General features: G+C 43.6%; 1 protein-coding gene across 1 annotated transcript; it reads left to right on the top strand.

Moving 5' to 3' along the window:
- The first annotated feature begins 3,838 nt into the window (after positions 1 to 3,838).
- On the top strand, positions 3,839 to 9,736 carry LOC139564188 (terminal nucleotidyltransferase 5A-like). Its single transcript, XM_071383451.1, has 2 exons — positions 3,839 to 4,688; positions 5,307 to 9,736. Exons 1-2 carry the CDS (start codon positions 4,260 to 4,262, stop codon positions 6,084 to 6,086), a joined length of 1,209 nt encoding a protein of 402 aa, XP_071239552.1. The 5' UTR covers positions 3,839 to 4,259; the 3' UTR covers positions 6,087 to 9,736.
- Positions 9,737 to 10,364: the final 628 nt, after the last annotated feature.

Genomic DNA, 10,364 nt, shown 5'->3' with positions numbered 1-10,364 from the left:
GAGATGGCTGGTGCACAGAGCTCTTGAACGAAGGCCAACCCATACCTCCACACCTGGGAGATAGATTGACTCCTCACATACATTTCCAGATGTGAGTTATTGTTTGAGAGACTTGTGATCTCTCATTGGACCGTCCACCAATCAATAGCTGGCTATCCCAGTATAAGCCAGTAGCGTGAATGAGATGCATGATTTGAATAATATGCATATGGCTGCATATGGAAGTATGGCTGTGAATGTATCTGATCTAAGTCTATAATGCATCAAATCAATACATTTGTACATTTGTATTGGTCACACACATGTGTAGCGAAATGCTTGTGTTTCTAGCTCCAACAGTAAAGTAATATCTAACAATTCACAACAATACACACAGATCTAAAAGTAAAAGGATGGAATTAAGAAATATAGAACTATTAGGACGAGCAATGTCGGAGTCAGGAGTATAAATATATAATATGTGTTGGGATGTATAGACATTATGGACAGTAGAATATTAAGTATATCTGTAGAATGTGTAGGATAGAATAGTGTATATATACAGCAATAGTTTAATAGGATAGCATTGACTAGAACAATACACACAAATCTAAAGTAAAGGAATGGAATTAAGAATATATAAATATTTGAATGAGCAATGTCGGAGCGGGTGTGATTGTAAATGATCAGTGATCTATGTGAATGCGATTGCCTCGACCCCCTGTTGTGATGAGTGTGACTGTGCAGGCAGGCTCTGGGATCTCTGCTCTGCTGTGGGCTAAGAGTAAATAGGATAATCTGGGTTTACAGGGCTGGGTGGCTGCACTGCCTGATAGATGCCCTGACGGCTGCCCCACCCCAACCGGCCATGACATGGCACAGCAAGTGTTTGTCTTTGACAGGTTCCTCTCTGATGTTTGATGGAGATGAGCGTCTGTTCTGTTTATCTGATGCTAGCTGTCATGCTGTGCTGCACTGTGCCATGGAAGTTCAGTCTGACACTGACATTAGAGTCGTGTCAGCTGTTTCGCTCACACTTCAGCAGAGAGCATTAAGCCCAGGGAGTATGATGATGGGGGGGGGAAAGGGATTCAAGACAACCAAGAACGCTAATGTCCACAACACACATTCACAACACTAGTTAGCCCAGGCCAGGTGGTATATAGGCCAAGAAGAGAGAGATACATGGTTGCACAGGGATTAAACTCATATTGTCAGATATTTCAGGGCTGGTCACATCCCCTTCACATTCTTAAGACCACTGAGGTAGTCAGGCCTTCCAGAGCCGCTAGGCTAAAATCCCCTCCACATTGGTAAGACCCCTCCCACATTAAAAAATAATACAGTTTACTATAGAATACTAAAGTACTTACTATAGAATTCTATAGTAAAGTGTAGTATACTGTAGAATACTATACTACACACTGTAGTATCCCTCAATCATGTATAGTACTTACAATAGAATGTTGTAGTATACTTTAGAATAAGAAATACTACAGTAATGTCCGCAAAAACACTATAGTCCACAAAAACACTACACGTTTTAACTATAGTAAATACTACAGTATTTAATTTGTGTATACTCTGCCCATTCCCCACTCCCACATTGCAATTTGTGCCACACGTTAGTGAGAAACCTACATGCCAAGTATAGACCACATATTGTGTTCCCTACAGGTTATAGAAAAGAGCAGAAGCTCTGAACTATCCGTTCAGACCGCAGACCTACCTACAGGTTATGAAAAATGTGCTCTTTCAGTATTTCTCCAGTTTCCTGAAGGAGAAAGCCTCCACTTCTATGTCAAAGATAATAAAACAAAAATACTATTGTAAATTCTACAGTGACGTCTGGAAAAACACTACAGTGAATACTACAGTAAAGTCCACAAAACACTACAGTGAATACTATAGTATTTATAGGCATATTTATATGACGTTTCCTCAACACAGCAAGTAAATATCAGTATAGGAAAACTGGAACTCCCTAAAATAGACAAACTGTAGGAAGTGTCATATTCTACATTATGACTCACAATCAGTGGTGGAAAAAGTACTCAATCATCATACTTGAGTAAAAGTAAAGATACCTTAATAGAAAATGACTCAAGAAAAAGTCACCCAGTAAAATACTACTTGAGTAAAAGTCTAAAAGTATTTGGTTGTAAATATACGTAAGTATCCAAAGTAAATGTAATTGCTAAAATGTACTTAAGTATCAAAAGTAAAAGTATAAACCATTTCAAATTCCCTTTTTATTTTTTAAGGATAGCCAGGGGCACACTCCAACACTCTTTACAAACAAAGCATTTGTGTTTAGTGAGTCCGCCAGATCAGAGGCAGTAGGGATGACCAGGGATGTTCGCTTGATAAGTGTGTGAATTGTACCATTTTCCTGTCAAAATGTATTGAGTACTTTTGGGTGTCAGGGGAAATGTATGGAGTAAAAAGTACATTGTTCCTAGTGAAGTAAAAGGGAAAGTTGGCAAAAATATAAATAGTAATATATATATGGATATCTAAAAAAAAAAATACTTAAGTAGTATTTTAAAGTATTTTTACTTAAGTACTTTACACCACTGCTCACAATATGTTGTTGCTGGATATTTTTCAAATGACTCATAGATTTGGTTGGGATAGTACTCCAACGTTTTCCTCTTTCCCATAGAGGGCGGTATGGCAATGTCAACTCAAAGGTAGGCTTTTGCTCCACAATTTCTGTATGGTCCATGAAATCCTGCAAGTCCAAATAACTCTTTATTGTGAAAACCTTACATCTCCTATAAATTACGACTTAAAATAATGCGATTTCAACTCGAAGGAGGACACATTAGGCTATTGTATTTTCAATTAACTGTGCTTGCATTTCATAAGAGACTATACGCAACTGTCATTTTATTTGCGTATATAAATGACATCTATCAATATGGTCACGGCTGTAGTAACATAGCAAGCGTAGAAAGACGCCTGTGCGGTGTCCCTCTCGTTTCCCTAGAAAAACGGAAAGTTAGGTTAAATTCTGTATACCTGAAAACCGGCACATTTTTGCCAACGCCGCTATAGTGCGGCTGTAGTATGAAGTCCGATTTGCTATTGGTGAGCACAGATTTCGCTGTAACTTTATTTTTTATGTTTATGGCACCTGCTATTCCCAGGTGGTCTCCGGTCCCGGTACTAACCAGGCCGATGGTATGGCCACGAGTATATATTTTTTGTCCCCGAATTAGGTCCCTTGGCTCATCTCTGCAACTACTCAATGCGATCGGGAGAGGTGAAGGTTGAGTCATGTGTCCTCCGAAAACATGACCCTCCTGGCCGCCTACCTCTGCTCAACACTGCTCGCTTAAACCGGATGTTAGCCACACCAATGTGTCGGAGGAGCCAAGGAAAGCCCCACCGGCCAAACCATCCCCTACCCCGGACGTCGCTGGGCCAATTGTTCGCAGTTCTATCGGGGCCACGGCCAGTTACGACAAAACCTGGGATCAAATCCCAGGCTGATGTCGCTCAAACTTATCTTCGTTCAAATGTACATATCATGTGACATTCCTAAAACTGTACCTGCCTTTCAGCGAGAAGCGACGCCCACAAGCCAAGCACAATGGATCGGTAACGGTTAACTTTGATGGAAAACAAAAGTAGCCAAACTAAACCACATCCGTTTCACGTGACAAGTTACATGGAAGGCTTTAAGAATTTATTGGAGACGAAAAGTGAACCAAATATTTAGAAGTTGCGCGTCACAATCCACGGGGATTCCACAGAGGGCTGATCACTGCAGAACTGCGTATTCATGCAAATTCAAAAAATCATAGGCGTGCCTTAGGAGATGGAGTCACAGCCCGAACACAGAACTCCTGGTATACCAACGAGCACCAAAGACGGTGATGCGCACAGCTCGGATACACTGAGTGACAACCGACGAGGAAACGTTTCACGCTCTTTAAAGAAAGGAAAAAGGAAGAAGTGACGACTATCTTTTTAGAGAAGATCTTATTTACTGACTTCCCTTATCTCACGACAGAAGACGCGCGAGTCATCCGGAGTACGCAGCTGTCATTTCTTTACTGCGCATTGAGTAGCCTAGCCTATTTCGCCTTGATTTGATTTATGTTACAGTATAATATAGAGGAGATACTGCACTCTGACTGAAGATACCGATGTGGATGAAGTTGACATTGCCCCTCTATAGCCTACTGTCACTGCGCGTAAAATCCACATTTGGATACGGACCTGTCGCTAAAGAAACTTTATAGTCAATTGCCGTTTTAATTTTCTCCACAATGTCTGAAGAAGTTAATAGCTGCACTGGTGCTAGTACTATAACTGAGGTTGAAAGCAGAAATATCAGCGTTCTCAGCTGGGAACAAGTGCAGCGTCTTGATGCCATCCTGACCGAGACCATTCCCATCCACGGCCGGGGAAACTTCCCCACTTTGGAGATGAAACCCCGACAAATAGTGAAGGTGGTGCGTAGTCGCATGGAGGAGAGGAATATCCACGTCCGGGACGTGCGGCTAAACGGGTCTGCTGCAAGCCACGTTCTTCATGAGGATAGCGGACTGGGCTACAAGGACCTTGACCTAATCTTTTGCGCGGATATGAAAGGGGAAAGTGATTTTCAGATTGTGAAGGATATCGTTTTGGACTGTCTCCTGGACTTCTTACCTGACGGGGTGAATAAGCAGAAAATATCACCATTGACTTTAAAGGTAGGCTACACTTTCCATGCAACATTTATTGAAATAAATCATATAGCTATTTAGAAATTAATTTCATTTATGAATATGGCTAATTGGGCTTTTACGCACCTTTTCCCTTTTGCACATCATTGTGCATGAGATTTCAAAATGCAATAAGACAAGTTTACTGAGAGTATAATTTTATTCAGTTAAGAGGATTGCAGTAAACCCATTTAAAGCAGATCCCGTCTCCTCGGCCACCTAAGTTCAATAGACAGGGCAGTCAATGTTTGCCCCTTATTTTAGGCTACAGAAAGATGCAAAGAAAATATGGGCCAATCTAATTACACGAATACGTCTTTATATGGAGCTATGCAAGATTACCTGTTCCTGATTTAGTGCATGTATCGGTTTAATTGGATTTAGATTAGGAGTAGGCTACAGTATTTATATCCATGACAGTTGTTTGTTTAAGATCATAGTGGCGCCAAAGCCTTTATACAGTATGTATACAGTATTTTTAAAACCCATTGACAGTTATTCCTTTTAACTGAGCAAAGTGCATTTATACAGTATGTAAACAGTATTTCTATCCATTGACAACTGGAGCTAAAGATTTATTTTCCCCCGTGTGTTTCTGTCTGACAGGAAGCCTATGTGCAGAAGATGGTGAAGGTGTGCAATGACTCAGACCACTGGAGCCTCATCTCTCTCTCCAACAACAGAGGCAAGAACGTGGAGCTCAAGTTCGTAGACTCTCTGAGGCGGCAGTTTGAGTTCAGCGTGGACTCCTTCCAGATCAAGCTGGACTCCCTGCTGCTGTTCTATGAATGCTCTGAGAACCCCATGACCGAGACCTTCCACCCCACCGTCGTGGGCGAGAGTGTGTTTGGGGACTTTGGTGCTGCCCTCGACCACCTACGCCAGAAGGTGATCTGCACCCGCAACCCAGAGGAGATCCGGGGCGGCGGCCTGCTCAAGTACTGTCACCTGCTGGTAAGGGGCTTTCACGCCGACTCCGAGACAGAGATGAAGTCCCTGCAGCGGTACATGTGCTCGCGCTTCTTCATCGACTTCTCGGATATCAGCGAGCAGCAGCGCAAGCTGGAGTCCTACCTGCAAAACCACTTTGTGGGCCTGGAAGACCGCAAGTACGACTACTTGATGACCCTGCATGGGGTGGTCAACGAGAGTACGGTGTGCCTGATGGGACATGAGAGGCGGCAGACACTGGGGCTGATCGCCATGCTGGCGGTGCGCGTGCTGGCCGAGCAGAACGTCATCCCAAACGTGGCTAACGTCACCTGCTACTACCAGCCAGCCGCTTACGTGGCAGATGGTAACTTCAGCAACTACTACATAGCCCAGGTACAGCCCATGTTCCCCTGCCAGCAGCATGCCTACTCCACCTGGCTACCCTGCAACTGACACAGCACAGGGAAAGGAAGGAGTGAGAGAGAAAGAGGGAGAGTCTGGTTCATTTATCACTGTAAAGTGTTTTTCAGATGAATGAATGAGACAAAAGGTATCCCCATGCCCCACAATCCTGTATTGAATTTAAATGTGTTATGTTCTGTTAGAGTGTGATGGGGGAAAGAAAATAGCAGCTGGGTCTCAGCTCCTGCGAGGTCAGTCTTAAACCAATGGCAGGACAGTTTACTGTGAAAATGCCACCCTGTCTGACACACAACCCAAGCTTGGGAAGTATGGGATGGGGTTTTGCCCAATACAATGCAAACAATGATGGACAAGAATGAAAGCCGTAACAATACTTTCATTGACACTGACCTGGATTGACTGACTCTGTTGCGAACTGAAAAGGCTGTGGAATTGAGCGATAGACGGAACATAATGTGGGGCTGCATCTGTGTTCTGTGGTGTCCAGCTGCCTCCTTGGCCGGAGGATCCAGGCCCCTTTGCTCTCTGAGGGGTGTGTGGCTTGCACCCTGACGCGCGCTGGGCAATGTCCCAGCAACACAGGGGTTACTAGAGCACCATAAAACTCTCTTTATTTCTGGTGAGGTGAGTTGTCATCACGAGCTTGGAATGACAGAAACTACACCTTAACTAGTAATGATTGATATGAACATGATGATGCGTTTACAAACCAAAGATTTTTCATTTATTGTTTTTAATACCCAAGTTTGGTGGGGAAGAAAACAAATGTATAATGCTATCTATATTTGTATATGTGAACGTGTTTTAAGTGCCTAACGCCTATCAGTAGTATAGGCAGAGGAATAATGAGCAGCAGGCCATATTGTTTTGTGAATAAATCCAGTCTGGTTTTCATCAGGCACACAAGACAATAGCACCCCAGAGGCTTGTGAATGTAACCGTAAAATCCTGATTCAAATCCTGATACAGTCCGTGTTGATGTCATATTTTTTGGAAGACAACATATCCCCTTGCAGTCATAGAGTATTAGTCGATGGGGGAGAGATTGGGGTTTTGCTGTACTTTGTACAAAGTAGTTTGACAGGTTGATACAAGACCTTGCGTTAACATTTGCCGATATTTTAAACATTCCAGCTCCAATTAATGATAACAGTACCTCCTCATAGGTGCGTTGACGCCACGGAGACTAGAGCGTTGTTTGCTGTTGCTCTCCCGTAGTCATTTTCAGACAAACAAAACTCCACAGGAATATTAGCTCGTGCCGTGGTGCATGTACCGAGATGGTTTAACATTGTTTCGTCGTTGTTCATGTTGACAGCTTTGGTGAGCTTTTCGGATGTCGGCGTTAAAGAAAGGCGACGTCCTGTCGTTTTCAGTTTCATCATATGGATCACTGTACATTCAGTTTCACATGGTTTCAACTTTACTGTATTTTGTATTGGGGGTGCTTCTCTTTTAACTCACCTTTTTGTAGCAAGTTCACAGCAGGCTGAGGGAATGGAAAAACCTGTGTCGATAGAAATGGATACAGAAGGAGAGAGAGACCGAACGGATCAAAAGGCGAAGAGACCGTCTGTGTGTTCCGGTGCTGCCTTCTAGTATGATATTCGCTGAGACACCTGTGATGATGGGGACATTATTTGCTGTAACACCCTAGCAGGGATTTACGCAGCTGCCAAAGCGGTTGAACTTATCTGGGCTGTGTCTGTAGTGTATGCGCTCGCTTTGGGTGGGCTCAAACCTAACAGCAAATGTTGTGCCAAATGTTTATCTGCCGCTTGCCCAGTGTTGAATGAGTGTTCGGCCATTTGTCGATGGGGAGAGAGGTTGAGGATGTGTTGTTTTTATATCGAGGTACAGATATTGAGCTGTAGGGGGAAAAAACATGTGAGGGACAGAGGAAAATGTGAGAGGCTGGGCTGGGGAGATAGGTGCAGCTGGTGAAGGGGTTTGTCTTGCTTTCACCACAGACAGACAGACATACAGACATACAGTGGTAATACCTCTTTCTACATTTACATTTACATTTAAGTCATTTAGCAGACGCTCTTATCCAGAGCGACTTACAAATTGGTGCATTCACCTTATGATATCCAGTGGAACAACCACTTTACAATAGTGCATCTAACTCTTTTAAGGGGGGGGGGGGGGGTTAGAAGGATTACTTTCTCCTCTCCTAGGTATTCCTTAAAGAGGTGGGGTTTCAGGTGTCTCCGGAAGGTGGTGATTGACTCCGCTGACCTGGCGTCGTGAGGGAGTTTGTTCCACCATTGGGGTGCCAGAGCAGCGAACAGTTTTGACTGGGCTGAGCGGGAACTGTACTTCCTCAGAGGTAGGGAGGCGAGCAGGCCAGAGGTGGATGAACGCAGTGCCCTTGTTTGGGTGTTTCTCCCATCTTAAGATGACCTAAGCAGAGAGAATAGGCAGGAGAGAGAGGGGTTCTGGTACACGCAACACAACTTTAGGGAGGTAGCCTATTAAGCCTAGCTTTACCTCTTATGTCAGGGCCTCTTCTCTGGGGGACTAAACAGATATCCTCGCATGCCTTATGAGCTTTGATAACATTTCCTGGGTTGGTGCACTGCCATGCTATTACTGTAAATAACCTTTTAAATGAGGCTATGCTATGCTGTAAGGTCCAAGCCCATGGGGGAATACTGTCTCATGCTAATTCATGCCATTTCTCAACATAACATCTGAAATATGTTCCTCAACTGATCGGAATTGATTTTTGACGTAAAGATGAAAATGAACGATGATTCATCACCAGTATTGTGGATCTCGGGGTGAGAGACAGTGTTATTAAAAATAGCAACATCGGTGTGCACTATACAAATCTAAAGTGTGTATCTTTTAGAGAAGAATTAAACGGTGTGTTCACTTTGGGTGGGATTCCTGGCTTCCCACTTCTGTACAAATGGGTCATGTCACACCTCTTTCGGACATCTTAAGGAAACTACTCTCTTTGTCTCCACTGATGAGATCCTACTCTTGTCCTCTCTCCTCTCCCCTCACTCCCATAATGTGCAAGCAGTAATGCAGCTCCCTTAGGGAGAAAGTGAATGGACATCTAATGGAGTTCTACGGGGCGGAGGCACTCCAAAGGGGATGTGAATCGACTTCGGTGACCACTGTGTGACCGTAACCCGGGTGGTCAAGAGAACAGAGAGAGAGATGCACTCGACTCAAATCATTCTGTAGACTCCTTTTTCTCTATTTTGCTATTTCACACATTCTGGTCTAACATTTTTCTGTTTGACTGTGTATATTTTGATGATATTGTCTGGATTGTGCAGGCGCTGTGTATTCTCATCTCTTCTCACTCTGTGAAATTGGCTCAGAACAGTTAAGCCGGCACCAGTCTACCATGTAGTTGGCAAGCAACACACAGGCTACTATGGGTTGCTGCATTGTCTTGTATGCATTGTTTCAACTTTTCACCTCCTATTCATGCAGTCTTTTTCAATCAAACCAACTAAAATAGAAAAAGAGCCTGCCTCGTAATTTTTTATGATTGTTCTTTTTTAATAACCGTATCAGACCATGTTGCAGCGCTTTGGAGTCTGTGATCAGTTTGCAAAATGTCATTTCTCAGCTTACATTTTTTTTCCCCAGATCTCGTTAATGTCTGTTTCGACGATAAAGGATGTTTTCATCATTAAAAAAAAATGAAAACCACATTTTCGTGTCTGTTTCTTGTTTGTAACAATGTTTGTAGGTTCTGTGACTGAATTGTGTTGACGACGACGCTCAACTGTCTGCTTTATCTAGATTCTGATTGGTCCTGTCTAGCGTTAGACTATTTCCCTAAACCACACCCCCAACGCTCAATATCCAGGCTTGGCCTCAATGGTCTGCACATCAAGGCAACTGACGTCAGCCTTATTTTTCATCAGAGAGCATCTCTTTTAACTGACGCTAGCCATTCAGCAGCTTTTAGAAGGCTGGGTTCCCTGCTTACAGAGGACAATCCTGGCCAGATTCTGCCAGACCTGACCCAATGGGCACTGGCCAGAGATAACTACTCCACTGCTGCCAGAAATAGCTGGTGGTGAGTGTGAGGGATTTGCGTCCACCCAAAAAAGAGACTTTAACGCTTTTGTGTTGTGAATACCTTTGCCTGCTCATCAAATTCTCTTTCGGAATTACTCCGTGCCTCCCATCCACACCACTGTAAATGTTGACTGACTGATCAGGCAAGGGCAGGGTAGCAGTGAATGGACCAGTTCCATGGATTGGAATGGACCGCTAAAGCAACTTAGCTCTAGTATGGGTCACATGTCTCATTGTCCCACATAGAGAGAAAGC

The sequence above is a fragment of the Salvelinus alpinus genome, chromosome 35, assembly GCF_045679555.1.
Source record: "Salvelinus alpinus chromosome 35, SLU_Salpinus.1, whole genome shotgun sequence".
Taxonomy (NCBI): Eukaryota; Metazoa; Chordata; class Actinopteri; order Salmoniformes; family Salmonidae; genus Salvelinus; species Salvelinus alpinus.
Note: the sequence above shows the minus strand (reverse complement) of the source record. Positions and strands in the feature narration are given on the sequence as shown.